The sequence below is a fragment of the Thamnophis sirtalis genome, unplaced genomic scaffold (assembly GCF_051295495.1).
Source record: "Thamnophis sirtalis isolate CommonGarterSnake01/CBP01778 unplaced genomic scaffold, rThaSir2_p1.2 scaffold_3, whole genome shotgun sequence".
Taxonomy (NCBI): Eukaryota; Metazoa; Chordata; class Lepidosauria; order Squamata; family Natricidae; genus Thamnophis; species Thamnophis sirtalis.
The window spans coordinates 18,221,940-18,241,840 of NW_028261383.1; the positions used below are offsets into that span (position 1 = coordinate 18,221,940).

The 19,901-nt window shown below is 45.4% G+C and overlaps 1 protein-coding gene across 2 annotated transcripts; it reads right to left on the minus strand.

The window, feature by feature from the left end:
* Nucleotides 1–9,038: 9,038 nt before the first annotated feature.
* LOC106554960 (zinc finger protein with KRAB and SCAN domains 7-like) lies at nt 9,039–15,995 on the minus strand. 2 transcript variants are annotated; one of them, XM_014073708.2, is made up of 7 exons: nt 15,627–15,992; nt 14,722–15,313; nt 14,358–14,460; nt 14,174–14,241; nt 13,287–13,349; nt 12,075–12,204; nt 9,040–10,833 (listed from the first exon to the last, which is right to left on the minus strand). In XM_014073708.2, the coding sequence occupies exons 2-7, from the start codon at nt 15,133–15,135 to the stop codon at nt 10,085–10,087; spliced, it is 1,527 nt and encodes a 508-aa protein (XP_013929183.2). In that variant the 5' UTR covers nt 15,136–15,313; nt 15,627–15,992; the 3' UTR covers nt 9,040–10,084. The 2 variants fall into 2 exon arrangements, with proteins under 2 accessions (XP_013929184.2, XP_013929183.2); XM_014073709.2 differs by lacking the exon at nt 13,287–13,349 and having other exon boundaries at nt 9,039–10,833; nt 15,627–15,995.
* Nucleotides 15,996–19,901: the final 3,906 nt, after the last annotated feature.

The following is a 19,901-nucleotide window of genomic DNA, read 5'->3' on the forward strand; positions in this document are numbered from 1 at the left end:
GAGAAAAATGGTTTTGTGCATGTGTGAGTGTGTGTCTTTGTGTTTGAGTAAGCGAGGGCTCCAGTAAGGGAACTGCGCCTATTTAGGAAAGTAGGTGAATTATTGCAAACATGATCAATCGAAGATAAGTATGGGGACAGGTTGGGCAGTAGAGAGAAATAGAGAGAGAGAGAGAAATACAGTAAGTAGGTAGAGAGAGAGAGAAGGTAGGTAGAGGAATAGAGAGAAGAGAAAGTGATAAAAGAGTGGGAGAGAGGAAGAAAGAAAAAGAGTGAGACAGAAGGAGACAAGGTGGAGAGAGTAGAGAGAAGGGAAAAGGAGAAAGTGACAGCGAAAGTGACAAAAGAGGAAAAGAGAAAGTGAAGAAAATGACAGAGAAAGTGACAAAAGGGGGAAAGAGAAAGTGAAGAAAGTGACAGAGAAAGTGACAAAAGAGGGAAAGAGAAAGTGTAGAGAGAGACAGAGAGAGAAGAGACGAAGAGGGAAAAGTTTTTTTGACAAAAAAGAAAAAAGTAGGAGATGCTGATTGCTGATTGCTCCTCCTGCCTTTGTCCTATCTCAATAAAGGGGACTTCCAGACCCCCAATCTGGGTCGCTCCATCCCGAGAAAGCTCATGTCCGTGTCTTTTCTCCACATTGACCTCATGGACAAACTACGGGAACATCACACTCAGTTCGTACTTCTCTCAGCTGTTCTCTCTCCATTCTCCTTCTGGACTCCTCTAACAGTTGTGACGTTACATCAGTCAATGTTAGGTCCTGTCGGGATAGAACCTCGAGAGACGAAACAAACCCATCATAATTTTCATCCAGCAACGACAGTATAATGTAGACCTGGTGCAGTTCAGAAAAATATTAACTCCTTCTCATGCAGCTCCTGGAACATTGCTTTAATGTTGTTCAAATGAGCCAACACGTCATTTCCTTTCTGGAGCCTCGTTCTAAACAGTTTATGTGTCAGATTAATATGTGCTCCCACAGTGTCACCTACATATATTCCTCTCAACGTATCCCAACACTTCGCAGCTGATACCTCACCAAGGATATGAACCAGTTGTTGGTCCGCTAACTTGAGTCCAATTATGCACATCACTCGTTCATTGGCACGGTGAAACTCCGCTAACTTCTTGGCATCCTCCTCCTCCTGTGGATCCCAGCCAGGCACATCTGGCGGGTTACGCACAAAATCTCATAGTCCTTCACTGCGCAATAGCAGACTGCAAGCAGACTGCCATCCAGCCGGGTGACCAACGACAAATTCATCGCCTGTTCTTTCGCCATCGTCTTAGGGATTTTTGTTACCACAAACAGCATTCTTGTTACGGTGGTGTGCAGCGACTCCAGCTCTCCTATCGCTACTAATGGTACTCTGGGCAGACTGGGCCCATAACCAGCGTTAAGTCTTTCCCCGTTAGGAGGCTAGAGTTCTGCAGCAGAAGTTGGTAACAAATAAGCCGCTGAATAGTCACTCACAGCCACCAAATGTAAAACAAAGAATAGCTTTACTTGCATAACAAAAATAGGATAAATATTCTCCAGACAGACTATAAGTTGTCTTGAAGTATATACATAGTCTATTTACAATACGTTGACTTTACAGTTGCTCAACTCACAATTCACCATGTAGACAGGTAACTACTATACAGACTAGCCACCATCCAATACACGGTCTTCTCTCCAAAGACTAAGCTCATACAGTAACAGTCAGGAACTATCAGGAACAATCAGGAGCATCAGGAGAAACCGTAATAGTTCCTTCCTCCTTTGATGGCTGATTAAAAGCAACAGCATCCAATTACGTCTCTCTAGCATTTAAAGTAAGATACATTTGTTACAATTATGGCTTATGCTTATACATATACATTGTCAAGCCAAGACTAGGGTTACATCCCTAACATGAATCACTCAACCACCCACCCCCGGCTCTAGTGCTATTGGTTGAGTGTGTTTTGGGCCAAAAGATACTGGGAATGCCCAGATGTGCCAGAGAGGTTCGACCGGGAATTGTGTGTCCTGGGCCGTGAGGGATTCACCACAGGATGGAAGTGGTGGGAAGTGTCCATGAAGGAGGCAGACTGTGTCCCTGTGGGGGGCAGAGCATGCTGGGCCATCGGGAGGGCCAAGGAGTCCGTCCGCAGGAAGGGGAACTTCCAGCTGAGCCCCCAGGAGGGAATCTGGGCCCTGGGGAAAAGGGTTGGGGGCACAGATTACTGCTTTCTCCAAGGATCCGCAGAAGGTGATCTCGCGAAGGGCACCGCAGAGGCTGTGGATGAGGCTGGTCTACGAGGCAGAAACAGTGGAGTTCCTGGATGCAGAGACGGAAATTTCCCTCTACACCTTCCAGAGAGGGCCCTTCCTTGGGGAGACGCTCCGGCCTTTTTTCTATGTGGGCCATAAGGGGGTCTTCCTTAGACTCTTGTGAAAAGTATTTGCGTCTGATAGTCCTCCACTTACAACAATCCCATGTATTGACCAAAGTTACCCCAGCATTGACAAAAGCTACTCGGGACCATTTCCCCCACTTAACGACTGTTGGCAGCATCCCAAAAGCCTTTTTCCAATTAATATGCCAGCCCTCTGCCTGCCTTCTTTGAATTTCCAAAGTGGTTCTGTTTAGCGCCTCTGAGTTTTTGCGCCAGTTCCTCCTTTTCCAGTAGGTCCATTTTGTGTTGAATTGTATCCATTTTCATTTTAATCTCTTTTTTATGTGGAGATTTCTGTAGTTCTTTTCCAAGTATCTTACAGTCATTCTCTAGACCTTTATATGTTTGTCTTTTCTTTAAATGTCTCTTTCTTGTGGAGTCCATTATCAGACCTCTAGAGAAAGCTTTCATTGTCTCCCAAAGATTCTGCATTGATGTGTCTTCTTTTCTATTTTCTTTAAAGGAAAAAGCCAGTTCTTTCCCCATTTTCTGTACAAAATCTTTCTCTTTCAAGATTGGGTTGTTTCATGTCCGTCTGGATCTTTGACCTTTGGCCTTTCCATTGGATTGGAATTGGATTGTGGTCGGCCCAAGTGCTGTTTTCGATCTCCGCTTCCTGTACGTTGCAAATCAATTCCATTGAGGGCAAAACCATGTCAATTCTGGAATACGATGAGTGTCTATTTGAATAAAAAGTAGATTGTTTTTCTGTATGATTTGTTTGCACCCCCCCCCAAAATAAATCCCCCCCAAGTCATTCAGGCAAAGCCAACAGCATTTATCAAGGTGGGAGTCCTTTTGTGGGGCACATGTTCCTGTTAAACGGGGATAATAAACGGGGTGAAGGTGAAACCCAAAGGTAGTTATGACATTGTTGCAATCACCGAAATATGGTGGGATGAAACCCACAACTGGAAGTTGCACTGAAGAGATTTAATGTGGAGGAATTGCGCAGCCGTTGTGCAAAGGAAGAGGGAGACACGGACACAAACTTTGTAGTTTTATATCAATATAAATGACTATATCATTGCTTACAACAGAATAAATAGTTTCAGACATAATCATGTTTACAATATCATTTAGACATGTATACATCACTACTTACAGTTATGCATTGTATCACCAATCGCTCATCAAATATACATGTATTCATTATTGTCCTTATGTATCATATATTCAATCACAAATGTTGTTCCTTCATTTTAAAAGAGTATTCTCAATTATTCAATTTGTATATATACCAATCCTTCATTATATCGTTATTAATCTATTTAATGACAAAATGTCTTTATAGTATCACCATTCTCCTTCAAATAAAACATGAATAAAACATTTTTCATTCTCAGTTTTTTTTATCTAACCACAGATAAAACAAATCCCATACCTTGTAAAATTGCTCGTCTTCTTGTTCTCTAATTTCAAATGTCAATTTACTCATTTTAGCACATTCCATTATTTTTCAAACAACTTCCTCCTGCGTTGGTATTTTCTCATTTTTCCAGTTTTTTGCAAATACAATTCTAGCTGCTGTTAAAACATTTACAATCCAATATTATCCAAAATTATAAATAATCTTATTTTCAGGTGCATTTTTTGCCATCTCTGTAATTTTCTTTTTAAAAAATCAGACTTGCTTCCAATCAAACTACAGTTTTCTTGGCAAGAGATCTAGCTTGACATTGCAAGGTCTGAGAAAGTTTCTTTCTTTCTCTTTCTTTTTCTCTTCCTTTCCCCCTGATTTGTTCCCCTTTTCTCTCTCTCTCATTCTCTCCCTTCAGCTCTCTTTCATTTCTCTCTCCCTCTCTCCCTTCTTTCTAATTTGTTTCCCTCTCCTTTCCCTCTCTCCCATTCTCTCCTTCCACCTCTCTTTCATTTCTATCTATCTCTTTCTCTCCTTTTCTCTTTCATCTCTTCCTTGCACGTACAAGCAAAATACCGTGATCTAAGGAGTCTCCTGCACAGCGTGGCTCTTCTCTGCAGCACAGCCAGGTATTCACTTCTCAGTGGCGGCAGAGGAAGGAGTCGCTGTCCCCGCCACCGTGATCCTGGGGTATTTTGCTTGCACACGCAAGAAAGATATGAAAGAGAAAAGGGTATTCTGTGCACAGCAGTACCGGCTTGACCCCTTTTAGAGTTCTGTTTGGACAAGACTTTGTACCGATTCCTGAATTACCTCGAGAAAAAACTCAAATTTTGCCCCTCACCAAGTGGAGTAACCAGCTTCGCCAAATTTGGCCCATGACCCACAAAGTGTTGGAGGCTGCTCACCGGGCGCACCAGAAACAGGCTGACAAAAAGAGGGTGAAGCAAAGTGAGTACAAAGTAGGAGATCAAGTGTTTTTGTCTGTCAAGTTTCTACAAACCACCCAGAAATCAAAGAAACTGGGGCCGAAGTATGTCGGTCCTTTCCCTATTGTGAAAACCATTAATCCTGTATCTGTATGATTGGACTTACCAAAGCATCTTAACCGGATTTATCCTGTGTTTCATGTAAACCTGTTGAAGCCAGAGCACACTTCTTTTCGTGTACCCCTACCTGCACCCCCTGCCCCTCTTCTTATTGAGGGAGAACAACATTTTGAGGTTAAAGAGATCTTGGACTCCAGGAAGCATAGGAATCGAAATCAATATCTAGTATCCTGGAAGCATATTCTCCCAGGCTGAGTGGGTTGATAAATCCCATGTTAGAGCTCCTAGATTCTTACAGAAGTTCTACACTAAGTACCCTGATAAGCCTTGATCCTAATTGAAATGTACATTTCTTATGTTATCTTTTCTATTGTTTTATTTTCTTACAGGGATAACTTCTTTTCCTGAAGGAGGGCCAAATGTCAGCCTCTGTTTCGCTATTTGCTTTCAGCTGCCATTGAAACGGGGAAGGGGGGGCCTGGTATTTGGGAAGGGAAATTTTAAGTACACAAGAGTTATGAGTTATGAGTTATGAAAGTTTATTTATATGCCGCCCTTTTCCCTGGGGGGACTCAGGGCGGCTTACAACTCAAGGGGGGAGGGAAAACAAACAATAACACGTGAGAACAATACATAATTAAAAAACACAACATTCATACCATTCGGGTGGGTTACAATCTTTAGCCCCAGGCCTGACGGGATAGCCAGATTTTAAGGGCTCTGCGGAAGGTCTGGAGGGTGGTGAGGGTACGAATCTCCACGGGGAGATCGTTCCAAAGGGTCGGAGCTACTACCAAGAAGGCTCTCCTCCACGTAGTTGCCAGTCGACACTGACCGGCAGATGGAACTCGGAGGAGGCCTAATCTATGTGATCTAATTGGTCGCGAGGAGGTAATTGGCAGTAGGCGGTCTCTCAAGTACCCAGATCCACTACCATGAAGGGCTTTATGGGTGACAAGTAGCACCTTGAAGCGCACCCGGAGATCGACAGGTAGCCAGTGCAGCTCGCGGAGGATAGGTGTTATGTGGGTGAACCAAGGTGCACCCACAATCGCTCGCGCGGCCGCATTCTGGACTAGCTGAAGTCGCCGGATACGCTTCAAGGGCAGCCCCATGTAGAGCACATTGCAGTACTCCAGCCTAGAGGTCACAAGGGCACGAGTGACTGTTGTGAGGGCCTCCCGGTTCAGGTAGGGGTGCAACTGGTGCACCAGGCGAACCTGGGCAAATGCCCCCCTGGTCACAGCTGACAAATGGTGGTCAAAAGTCAGCTGTGGGTCCAGGAGGACTCCCAAGTTGCGGACCTTGTCTGAGGGGTGTAGTGTTTGACCCCCCAGCCTGAGAGATGGAACACTTGCCAAATTAGTGGGAGGGAAAAAACAAAAGCCACTCGGTCTTATCTGGGTTGAGCACAAGCTTGTTAGCCCTCATCCAGTCCCTAACAGCTTCAAGGCCCCGGTTCATCACGTCCACCGCTTCATTGAGTTGGCACGGGGCGGACAGATACAACTGGGTATCGTCCGCATACTGGTGGTATCTTATCCTGTGCCGCCAAATGATCTTGCCCAGCGGTTTCATGTAGATGTTGAAAAGTAGGGGGGATAAGACCGAACCCTGCGGCACCCCATATGTTAGGGGCCTAGGGGTCGATCTCTGAGATTGTAAAAAGGGAGTTTTGTTCTCACCATCTACTGCGCATGCTGGAGACAGTGATTGGTGTGGCCAAGGCCAACCGTCCTGCATACCAACCTGATGATGCTCTTTGAAAATGGAACTCACATGACACCTAAGGGATTTGCAGATTGGACTATGGGATGGAGTTACCAGGGGAAGGGGGTTTGGTCACATATTGATATGTATGATTTTGCGCGCTTTTGCCTCAGATCTTGCTTTGCTTAGCTGCTATCTACTCATGACCAGTAAAAGTACTCTTAATTCTGAGAAATGAAGTGGTTTCTTTCTTGGTTGCTGAGGGAGGCTGTCTAGGTGAGACCCCAGGTTAAGGATTAAATGAAGAAGATACAAGAGTTATAAATAAATAAATAAGTTTGTATTAATGAAAATGGCACATTATGAATGATTGTAACTCAATATAGGAATACATTAGTATGTATAAAAAAATTGGAACTATGTGTATACACAAAGATAGATTGTGGTAAGGGGGGCTAAGTGGGATATATAATAGATGTATACTGATGTGGAAACATATCAAAAGAAAATGTCAATTTAAAAAACCTGTTTAATAAAAATATTTTTTTTTAAAATCCCTCAACAGAGAGAAAATGTCAGGCGTGCCTCCATCAATAACCAAGGAAGAAAACTCCTAATTCCATTGTTTGTGGAATTAAAGATACTTTTACTGGTCATGAAAAGATAGCAGCGATAGCAGTTCTGAGCCAAAAAGGTGCGAACATGTACATATCAAACTTTTACTCAGCACCCTCCCCCCAATCACCCCAACCCAATGCTCAATCTGCAGCTCTCAGAGGTGTCATGCGGGTTGCATCTTGAGAAACCTCATTCAGATGATATGGAGAGACAGTTGACCTTGACTAAGTCCAAACATAGGCCATCAGCATGCGCAGAAGATGGTGAGAACCAACCCCCCTTCTGATAACTCCTCCAGGACCATATGTTTCCCATCCCAAATACCTCAAGCCCCTTCCCTCCCCGTTTCTAGGACCCGGATTGTTGGGGGCAATATGCTGACTCTGTAAACCGCTTAGAGAGGGCTGAAAGCCCTATGAAGTGGTATATAAGTCTAATTGCTATTGCTATTGCTATTCTATGGCAGCCGATAGCAAGCAAGTAGAGGCTGACAGAAACATTGTTAGCAAAGTACTCTGTCCTGGAGTGAACCTTTAAAGGACCCTCTTGGGGGTGAGGGTTCACCTAGACACACCCCCATTAATCCATCCAAGAGTTGTGCCAGTTGGAGCATTTGGTGAAGGGGGACATCAAGAGGGATCCTCTCCAAGGCTCTGGTGTGATCCTGTCATCGGCCTGATCTTAGCCCTAATTGCCACACCTTCCCTTTCTCCAAGATCTCCCTCCCTCTGAATCCCATCCCCATTTCCTGTCACCCTCATCCAAGACACAATCTGCCATATGGGAGTCAGTCCCCCTCCCTACCTCCTTCCCCCGGGAACAGTTGGGAAGGAGACTTTCTGCCTGCAGGCATAGCCTGATCCGGGGGGGGGGGGTTCGGGGGTTCTTCCAGCAAGCGGGAAGATGCTTGTTGGGATGGAAGAAATATTTAGATTATATACAAGATATGCAACAAGGAGCAAACTCCCCAGAGAGGTACATGGGCTTGGCTGGAGGGGAGGAGGAGGAGGCAGATGAGAGGCACAGAAGGACCCAGAACAGAAGACCAAGTTGGTTAGTTTAGATGCTACATGGGACTGACCACGTCAACAGCCAAGAGAGGAGAATTGGGGGAATGCAAAGGAGGACACCGCCCCCCCCAGACCAGGCTCTGCCTGAAACTGGCCAGCCTCCTTTCAGCTGAAAGAACCCACCGTTCCCAGGGAAGGAGGTGGGGAAGGGTCTGATTCTATCCGAAGGAAGAGCTTATCACCCCCTCCCATCTCCGACCAAATGATGAATGAGAGAAGCACTTTTGAGGGGTCTCTTTTGTGCTGTGGAGGATCCACCCTGGTGGCCTTTGGTGGGATTCTGAGGGAGACCGCCCCTAGACCAGGCTCTGCCTTGCAAGCAGCCGGTTCGGTTCATTCCAGCCGAAGGAATCCTCCGTTCCCAGGGAAGGTGGTGGGGAGGGGTCCAGTTCCAGATGGCAGTTTTCCCAGGATGGGGGCAGCAGGGTGTGTGGAAGGGATGGAGATCTTGTTGAAAGGTGTGGACAGATGGAGGCTGAGATCAGGCAGATCCCAGGATCACCTCAGAACCTTTTGACAGGATGCCTCCTGATCTCCTCCTTCACCAAATGTTCTAATTGGCACGATTCTTAGATGGATTAATGAGGTGGGTCTGGGTGAGCCCCCCCTAGAGGGTCCTTAAAAGGTGCGGGGCAGCTCCAAGCACTTTGCTAACAATGTTTCTCTCCATTGAGGGATTTTGTTTACTAACAGTTAATTCTATAATGCTGAAGAACATTAAATTTGTTATTTGGAATTTAAAACAGGGATCTAATCTGGTTGCCACCCAGACAAAGAACATTTCAGGTGTGGGTTGTTGTTTTTTCTCTTCATAATAAGCCCATTTGCATCTTGGAACATTAAAGATCTTTGTGGAATAGCCAAAATGAAGGCAGTGGCTTTGCAGAGTGAAAATTGTGACTATTTGTTTGAACAAGAAATGCAAATTATGGATGAGAAAAAATCTTTTAGCAAGAAAATGGAGAGAGTAGATTTGAATCAGTGGAAATTGAAATTTTTTAACTTGGCATTTTATTAAAAACAACCTCAACTCCTATAGATTTATAATAGGTAAACAAACAGATGGCATTAATCATTTTTATGTCCTAATCCAAAATTAACCTAATTTTTGACAGAACAGTACTGATAACATTTTGAGGCTCCAATTTGATGAGATGGGAGTTGCTGGAGAGAGATTTTAATTCACTTCTGCATCCACTAGTGAATCGGAAGATTTTTTTTCTTTTTAAAGATTCCCCCAAAGACATAACATTCTCCTTCTGTCCATCCAGGAATGGACAAAGCCCTGGTGCCTGACGTCCTAAGCCCGGTATGAGTCCTCAGTGGGTGGTGCCCCTATCTGCAATTTCAGCTCAAGCAGGAGATCCTATACCATTACAGGATCTATTGATATTCCTATAGGATCTATTTCAGACAAGTGGCTATCCAGTGTGTGTCACACACATGACTCATGTTTAAGTGATCATCCATTCGGACTCCCAAGGTTCCTCTCACAATTACTGATTTTGAGCCAGGTTTCATGTAATCTGTTTTTCCTGCCCAGGTGTAAAATCTTACTTTTCTCCACATTAAGTTTCATTTTGTTGGATTCAACCTTCTTTCATTTGGATCAGAAAGGCACAATATGCATAAACACACAAATCTATAGAGACACGGTGCGTCAGTGATTAGAACGCAGTACTACAAGCTAATTGCCCACAGCTAGGAGTTCGATCCTGAGCAGCTCATGGTTGATTCAGTCTTTCATTCTTCTGAGATCACCAAAATGAGGACCCAGATTGTTGAGGACAATATGCTGACAATATGTAGACTGCTCTCAGAGTATGATAAAACATTTTGGAGTGGTATATAAGTCTAAGTGGAATTGCTATTGCTATATAGTTTCTCCCGAGGGTGGATCCTTTTATGAGAAATAAGACCACTATTCTGAGCAAAACTCTTTCCACATTCCATGCATTTATATGGTTTCTCCCCTGTGTGGATCATCTTATGAGTGGTAAGATTACCTCTTTGAGCAAAACTCTTTCCACATTCCATGCATTTAAATGGTTTCTCCCCTTTGTGGATCATCTTATGGGCGGTAAGATTACCTCTTTGAGAAAAACTCTTTCCACATTCCATGCATTTAAATGGTTTCTCCCCTGTGTGGATCCTTTTATGGATAGTAACTTGCGCACTTCTTCTAAAACATTTTCCACATTCCAAACATTTATAAGACTTCTCTTTTGTGTCTATCACTTTTTGAGATGTAAGGATGGTTTTTTCAAGAAAAAGAATGATTGTTCCATTGTAATTTTGTCCGTTGTGTCTTCTTATAGCATCTTCTCCTTTGTTTTGGGTTAAATAGTGTTCATTTACTTGTACTTTAGCTTTGATTAGATTCACATTTTTTCCAGTATATTTTTTCCTTATTTTCTCTTGTTGGGCAAGAAAGTCTTGCATCGGAGTATCAGTGAAACATGAGCTTTCCTGATTCCAATTCTTCGACTGGTTTTTGTCATGGGTTTCAATTTCCATTTGAATTCCAAACTTCTCAGTTCCATCTTTAGCATTGAGCACTTGGAACAGTTCACAGGAATCTTGTTTCTCCTGCCCATTATTACCTTCAAAGCAAAAGGGAAATGAAAATAATAACAAAGTTAGAGAAAAAGGTGAAACTGTAGAAAGTCAAGTGAATTTCCTTCTGAATTTCTCCAAAATTCCATAGGTTGTATGTTAGCATGCTTATAATGGTATGATATAGATATGATGATTTCTATATTTATGAATCATGAAAGCTTTGAAAATATCTAGAAAACAATTATATGTATGTATGTATGTATGTATGTATGTATGTATGTATGTATGTATATATGGGTCTCTAGTTGTTCGGGTTTTCTCCCGCGTAGAATTGGAGATGTCTTGGCGACGTTTCGACGAAGTCTCATTCGTCATCTTCAGGTTGCTTCAGACTACTTCAGGTTTGGTGTTTCCAGGAGTAGTGTGAGATCTCGGCTGTTTGTTCCTTTTAACTGCCAGTAGGGGATTGAATATCTCCTATTGCTGTTAGTATAATCTTGCCAGCTTCTATCAACTTAGAGTTCACTATGAAAAGATTACAGAAAAGCAATTTTCTACATTTAATAACTTTATTTTGGATTTGCTATCATATTCCATGAGAAAAAAAGAAAAAGAAAGAGGGAAAGGGAAGGAAAGAAAGAAAGAAGAGAGAGAGGAAAAATAGAGAAAAATAGAAATGAGAGGGAGTGGGAGAGAAGAGAGAGACCCTATTCCCACAGAAAACACTGAGCCATGAAACCTGTGGGGGAGGGGGATGTCATGTGACTGGGTGGGAGTGGTGTTGAGATGGCCACACCCACCCAGGTTTTGTGGCTCCCAGTGTTACATAGTAGCAACGAAAATAATTTTATGGTTGGGGTCACCACAACATAGGGAACTGTATTAAAGGGTCGCGGCATTAGGAAGCTTGAGAACCACTGGATTAGGAGAATGCTCTTCCATGGCCTGAGTGTGGAAGTTCTGTTTTCACACAATTTTGCAGGTTTCAGAGGACAAATGACAAGACATTCCTCTCACATGACCTCCAGAGGACACATAAAAACATACCTCATTCTTTTCAGCCTCCACAGATAAGTTCAAATAGAAATGGAAAAATACAGATAAGAAATGGCAGAGAAAGCATCTAAGCAGAGAGACATTGACTCTTTCTTTCCTTGGAGTACGAGAAGGCAGATCCTTTCCTTCTCCCTCGCAGGAGATAATATTGGATTAGTGGTTTTTAAAATAAAAAACTAACTATAATCTGTCTTTATGAACTCTCTGATTGGGACTAGAAGACACTTACCCAGAGAGACCACGTTCCTATGGTTTTCAAGCATGACTTCAGAATGGAGTATTTTTTCATCAGGATCCAACTGAGACCATTCCTCCTCAGAGAAAGACACAGCCACGTCCTCGAAGGTCATAAGACTCCCCTGAACATGGAAAAAAGAACACAACAGGAGAATTAGCAAGATTTCATCATCTTCATCAATGACTTAACCAAAAGAATACAACGGGAACTCATCAAATTTGTAGACAAGACCAAATTGACAGGAATACCAACACTCCAGAAGATAAGCTTGAGATATAGAAGAGTCGACAGATTGGGACACATCTAACGAAATGAAATCAACAGTGAGAAATGTAAGGCTCTACATTTAGGCAAGAAAAACCACATGGACAGGCATAGAATAGGTGATACCTGGTTCAACAGTAGTAAGTGCAACAGGGATCTTGGACTCCTAATGGACAAGCACTTAAACATGAGTCAGCAGTAAGCTACAGTTGCCAAAAAAAACCTCAAACAGAATCATAGGCTGCATTAAGAGGGGGATAGAATCAAGATAACATGAATTGTTAGTACCACTTTATAATGCCTTGGTAAGACCACACTTGGAATATTGCATCCAGTTTTGGCAGCCAGATGTAAAAAAGATCTTGAGTCTCTAAAAAGAGTGCAGAGAAGAGCAACCAAAATTATTAGTGGACTGGAGGCTAAAACATAAAGAACGGTTGCTGGAATTGGGTATGTCTATTGTCATGAAAAGAGGACTAGGGGGTGACATCATAGCAGTATTCCAAGAAGAAAGGGATAGAAAGTATTCAAGGAGAGAACCAACCTACAAGTAAAGAGAAATTTCCTGACAGTGAGAACAATTAATCAGTGGAATGACTTGCTTCCAGAAACTGTGGGTGCCCCAACACTGGGGGTGTTTAAGAAGAAATTGGACAGCCATTTATCTGAAATGTTATAGGGCTTCCTGTCTGAGCCGAGGTTGGACTAGAATACCTCCAACATCCCTACCAACTCTATTTCTGTTCCATTGTTCCCAAATTCCCAAAGCAAAGATATGCAATACCATAAATTAAATGGCTGTGTGTCACACAAGTCCTAATTTTAGATGAAAAAATGGGCAAATCTGAAAATTGCTTTCACTGAAGAAATATTTGGGAAGTTTTATCAAGTTGATTGATTCTGCAGAACTTTCGGTGCATTTCAGTAAAGTAACCTCACCTCTGGATCAATTGATCCATCGCTCTGTCTATCATTGATTGATCTGGTAGTCTGAGCCATTGGCTGAAAGGAAAAAACCGAATAAGAGAAATATCGTTGGGAAAGTCATTTCTCAGACATTGCAAAGCGGTAATGTTTGATCTCCTAATCCAGGCGTAAATCAGAGGATTGAAAATTATTTTGTAACACAAAGTACCGTGATTACATGCTCAACATGTCCACTCCCTTTGGATTGTAATAGTCTGCTTTATTTTTAATATGATTTGCTTATTTTTGGTTATAAATAAGGTTTTTTTTAAATAGTAATGCTGGAATGTGAGCATTTATTTATTTTTCATTAGTCTTGCACAATTCTGAGTCAAAGAATTACCAAAAAAATGGATCTCTAGCACTGTTACGAGTCGAGATGGTGCAGTGGTTAGAGTGTAGTACTGCAGGCTACTTCATCTGTTAGCTGCAGTTCAGCAATTCAAATCACACCAGGCTCAAGGTTGACTCAGCCTTCCATCCTTCCGAGGTGGGTAAAATGATGATCCAGATTGTTGGGGCCAAAATGCTCTGTAAAAACCACTTAGAGAGGGCTGTAAAAGCATGTCTATGAAGCAGTATAGAATTCTAAGTGCTATTGCTATTTCTTGAAGGACTTTTAAAAAATTGCTTCCTATATACTCAAAGTTGGAGGAGTATCTAGCAGAACAAGATAACCAGAGGAAGCTATGCTGGTTGACAGAAACTTGAATCTTCTATTCTGCTCTCCATGTTGTGGAAGATCACAAGAATAATCCAGGCCAAACAAGAGGGGAAAATAGAAGGACAGAGAGCACCCTCCATACCCACTTCACTTCCTGAAGGGAGAATAGAAATATAATTACTTTTCCCTTTCTTACTTGGCTTGGAGGTTCAGCCGCTGTTTGATGTCCATCATAAAAACCAGAAAGCTTCATTCTTTGTTTCTCTGTAAGGAATAAATAATTTCAAAATGCATAATTAACAAAATAGGAGGAGATATTCTATAGAAGAGAAGAGAGACCAAAAGTAAGATAGATGGGCAATAGGAGGATCTTCCATTACCTCCTGAGCTGTCCTGACTTTGATCTTCCCAAGGGATCCTCCTGAAAAATAGCTCCTGAGAGGGATTCTCTCCCTCAGGATCTCTGATCTCCACAGTGCAGCACTTCAAATAGGAGGAAGGAAAAAAGAAGCGGAATTAATGTATGTCACACGAAATAAAATGGATTCTTATATTGGGAACACAACCTCAAAGCCCCCAATATCCATCCATGTGGTTGAGTGAGAAAACAATGGAACAATATCCCACAAGAAGAATTGGTGGGACATTGCCACATATTATGAATGTCAGAGAAGTTTGGGAAGGAGGGGGTGAATGATTCAAACACTTCCTCTATTCCCTTCTGAGCTCCCTAAAGTATCTCACTTGCAACTGGACCTGCTCCTTCTGCTCCTCTGCCTGGCTCAGGAGGAAGCCTTCTGCCAGGGCCACCGCCTGGGAGCTGGTCTCTGCTCCACACTCCCGAATCCAGCTCTCCATCTCCGGAGGCAGGAGACCCAGGAGCTGCTCCAGAACCACTAGGTCCAGCATCTGGGCTTTGGTGTGCTTTTCTGGTCTCAGCCACCACCTGCAAAAGGCGTGGAGTCGGCTGCAAAGTCTTCGGGGACCCTCAATCTCCCGGTATTGAATGAAGTTCCCAGGCTGAACTTCGGAAGGGAGGATGGTTTCCTCCTCCAGGATCTTCTGCCCAGTCCTTGTCCAGAGCTTTCCCCCCTTCCTAGGCTGAGCAGCTGAAGGGCCTTTTCCGCTTCCCTCCTTGGCAAAAGGTTGTGTCTCCATCCTTTCTCTGTCCTGCAGAGCAACTCCAGATGGATCCAAGGGCTTTGGTGGGTCTCCAGATGCCTTTTCCTTCACGGGACCATTTCTGGGACGGATCCCTGCAAGTTATTCAGCTCTTTTTCCCACCAAGAAAAAAAAATGTCTTGCAAAAACCACAAATGGCTTTCAGTTTCTGTATCTGAGATGGGAAGAAAAAGAAAAACCAAGAATTAGAAAGTGGAATTGAATAAAGAAGGCCACTGAATAAAGAAGGCAGCTGGAGAAGCCGCCCCGCTTCTCTCCCCCTCCGGAGACAGGATCGGGCCCTCTGGGAGCCCGGTGCGAATCCTGCCTCCTCGCCCGGCTTCTCTTCTCTCCTGCTGGGCTGACTCTCCCCTTCCCCAATTCGGGCTCTTCCCTGGATTTCCGCCGGCATCCCCGCTTCTTCCGTTTCCCCCTGCAGGAAGAGGGCGGCTGGTGAGCATGCAACCCGTGAAGAGTCCCTAACTCACCCGAGGCACGTCTGGATGTCCACCCACCAGATTCTCCCGCAGCCTCTGTGCCTCCAGCGGAGCCCCAACGGTTAAGGAGAGAGAGTGCGGTGTCCTAGAGCGGCAAGGCTCAGTGATGTCACTTCCTTCGCCGCCTCCTGTGGAAAGCCAGCCGTGACGTTCGCCCTCCAGTGGGCCAATGGGGAAGCTCCTGGAGTTCCCTTCCTTTGGCAGAGAGCGCCCCCTGGAGGATTTGGGGCAAAGTGCCAGAATTGGATGATGGCCTTGGCAGTAGGAGGAAGAAAGGCTCCATTTCAGACAAAGCTTCGACGCCTTTTTCATCTTTTATATTAACCCAAATGCATTGAAGGAGGTTTTCGTCTTTCTTCTGTTGCGTTTCTAGAGTGCTTTGGTTATTTTTTCTATACAGCGCAACTCCACCTCCACCTCTTTCATTAGGTCTCCTTCATATTTATTTATAGTATAGAGATAATAGGAAAGGAAATAATTCTTCTTTCTGGCAGCCCCTAAGGTATCAGAATATGCCATTATGTCCCTCCTCGTCCTTCTCTTCATACCCAGTTCCAGCAACCGTTTTTTAATATGTTTTAGCCTCCATCTTTGTTGCTCTTCTTTGTACTCTTTCTGGAGTCTGAAGATCTTATTTATTTATTATACAAAACGCAAAGAAAAGTCTGAGGTATTTAAAAGAAAACAAAGACGTTGACTTCTTTTTATCGGAATGAAGATTAAAAATATTCCAGCCTGAGAATTCGACGTAATGGACAAAATCAAAGTCATTTTAGATGTTTCTTTCGAACTCTTTAAATGTGAAGATATCCAATTTAACGGCTGGAGAAGGAAAGTGCACAAAGATCCCAAAGACCCCGTTGTGGCTGAGTGAGGGCGGGCTCCGCCTGAGGGGATCTGCGCTCTGATTGGTTGCTATGGGTGGAAAGGGGGCGTTTCCCTTGTTTCCCGCCTTTTTCTTCTGTGCGCCGGTTGAGATTTACCTCAGGATGCTCCTGACTGTCTTCTCTGCTGCGAATGTTAAATACATTTATATTGATATAAAGCTACAAGTTTGTGTCCGTGTCTCCCTCTTCATTTGGACACCAGCTGCATGTTTCCTCCACATTAAACCGCTTCAGTTGCACCTTCCAGTCGTGGGTTTCTATTTTATCCCCTGATAGTGTCGGAAGGAAAAACGGGTCCAGTTCCAAGAAGGGAATAAAATGGAGGCTGTTTAGGAAAGGAGGTTTATTGACGCGCAGAACCAAGAACGGCCTGCAGTTAAAATAAAAGAGCTGGAAGGGACCTTGGAGGTCATCTAGTCCAGCCCCCTACCATCTCTAACAAGTGGCCGTCCAGTCTCTTCTTAAAAGCCTCCAGTGTTGGAGCATTTACAACCTCTGGTGGCAAGGAGTTCCACCGGTTAATTCTCCCTGTCGGGAAGTTTCTCCTTAGATTGCTTCTCTCCTTGGTTCCTTTCCACCCGTTGCTTCTCGTCTTCTGGGGCTTTGGGGGATAGTTTGCCCCCCCGCTTCTCTGGGAAAGCCCCCCAAACTCTCTTCTGGGAGAGCCGAAAAAAGAGCGGGATGAGCGTGGTGGGATTTCGATGCCGTTTCTGTGGCGTCCGGTGATGCAGTGTCGGGTCTCCGCCTCTGGCAACCGCCGCCGCCATTCGGGCTCCCGAGACGATAACAATAGTTTTTTCTTCCCTTCAAGCCGAGCCAGGCGCCCCGGAGCCTTTTTCTCCCCTGAAGCGAAGCGGCGCTTCTCCCTGGTCTGACTGAGGGTTTTCGGGGGCTCCCTTCGGACTGGGGGTGTCTGGGCGTGACCCCCCCCCAACTTGTCCTCGCTGGCTAGGCCTGCCCCTCCCCCTTGTCATCCAACGCAGAAACTCTTCCTACGGCAGAATCGTCACATTAAATCAACACCTCTCTCTCTCTCTCTCTCTCTCTCTCTCTCTCTCTCTCTCTCTCTCTCTCTCTCTCTCTCTCTCTCTCTCTCTCTCTCTCTCTCTCTCTCTCTGTTTGTGTTTGTGTTTGTGTTTGTGTTTGTGTTCTTGGACTTTTTGCATTGGGGGGCGGGGCAGAACGACCTGAAGCACCAATGGGGATTCTCCCTGCTGGAACGTCATCGGTGTCCGGGCAGAGTCCATTGTGACTTCACCTGAAGGAGGAGGGCGTTCGGGGCAGAGAGAGAAGCGGAGAAAATGGGAGGTGGGTCCCTTCAGTCCGGGGGGAGGGGTGGGGCTGCAGCTCAAGACGGGGATTCACGGCAGGTCCAGAAGGGACTCTCCTTTTGTTTGCTCTCTTTATGATTCTCAACTAGATTTTCCTCTGTATGCATGTGGGAGAGGATGTGGACTAGATGTCCGCTTAGGTTCCCAAACTGTCCCCGGGTGGGTTGGTCCTTCTCTGAAAGGGGCCTCCGGGTTCTTTCTAGCTAACTCGGGGGAGGGGAAGCGTCCCTGAAACGGGCGCTTGGTGGGTGGGTGGGTGGAGAAGGGGACTAATCTCCAAAGGGCAGCGGAGGCTACTCCAGGGGGAGAGCTTGGTGGGTCGTGGGATGGGGGGAGCCCCACAGTCGGGGAGGGGCTGGGAGGCCAAAGAGCTGCGGCTGAAAAGGGCCAAATCCAGGAAAGGCTCTTTCTCCAAGATTCCTCATGGGAAAATGTCTTCTTTTCATAGTCTGAGTATCCCAAGGATGGTGTCATGATGCTCTAGGGTCCCAGCCCCCCCCCACTTGGCAAGGATCCAGATTGGAGCTCCCCCCCCTCCCAAAAAGCTGCCTGGTCTCCACGGCCCTTCCTATGGAGTGGAGCCCATGGCTTTGGAGGGCCATCCTGGCGCCGGTCTCCGAGTGGGACATTTTCCCCAAGGGGAGGGGGGGGCTCGGCAAATCTCCCAGGGAAAATCGGAAGAAATAGTTTTCTCCCCCCCCCCCCCCTTAAGAAGAAGGAGGGCCGTTTAGAGGCTACGGAGGAATCAGGGGCGGGGGTGGGTGGGAAAGCTGGTCCAGCTCATTTGCGGAGGAGAGAGGATTTTCATTTTATTTCGTTTTTCCTTATGGCATAGTTTATACTCCTTCACTTCAGAGCGGGGCTAGGAGAGCTTTTCCTCCCACGGAGTTCCATAAAGTCGATGGAAGGGAGGGAGGAAGAGTCCCTCCCTCTTACTTTCCGCCCATTGAGATGAACCCAGAGCCCTTCTTGAACCAGAGCCGCTTGCTTTGATATACTGTCCATCTATCCGTCCATCCATCCACCCTTCCTAAATAACACCAAAACCTTTTACAAGAAAATCCGCTCAGATCCTCTTACAAATATCTGTGGATATGGATTTTTTCTTCTTTGGGGAAAAATATTTCCTTCGACTCCCCTCCAGAAGAACGGAGCTGATCTTGGAGTTTGGATTCTTAGGACTTGGGAGTCCCACGGCGGTTTTCTCTCCCCGTAAAATCCCCCTTTTCTCCCACGACCCTTGCAGGCAAAGCGTTGAGTTCCCTGGCAAAGAACAAACGGCAGGAAGGGAGAATCCGGCTCCTTCATCGTAGGAAACGTTTCTGAGGTTTATGGAGCTTAAAGGTTCGTTTCAAATCAAGGCAGAGATCTGGAAAGGCTGGAAAAGCTGCATTTATTTGGAAACGGCGTTTCTCTTCGAAAGACGATTTGTACCAACACACCAAAGTCGGAGGGAGGAAATTGACAGATGAGGAAAAACTGCGTCGAGGGTCCTTGGGCTGAGAATCGGGGAGGGGGACCGAGGAAGAGCTGCTGCTCAGACAGGGGGACCTCCATGAATTCTGGGCTTGGGGGGCAGAAAAGGGGGACGGGGCTCTGGGCTGGGCTCTGGGTGGGGGGTGGGGGAGACTCCACTTGCGGCCCTTCCTGGAGAGGAGGAGATCGACCGGAGTCCCACTCCTGCCCTTGGGATCTCACTCGGGATCCCACAGGCAGACCCCGGAGTGGGGCAGCGTCTCCAGGGATCCCCCCTCAGCTGACAGAAAACGAAGCCCGGAGACGGTGGATCAGCCCAGGAGGGAAAATGGGATCGTCCTCCGAGGGGGATCCGACCTGGAAGCGATCAGGAGTGATTTCCTGACCGAAAGCTGCCCCCCACCTGGGATTGGGGTGTGTGGGGGAGGCGCCAACCCTGGAGGCCTTCAGGAAGACGGTTGGGCAGCCGTCCGTCTGTCTGTCTGTCTGTCTGTGCGGGGCGGCGTCAGGGCTTCTGCCTCGGTCAGCGGGTGAAGAGAACTGTAAGGTCCTCGACTTGCGACCTGGCTGCC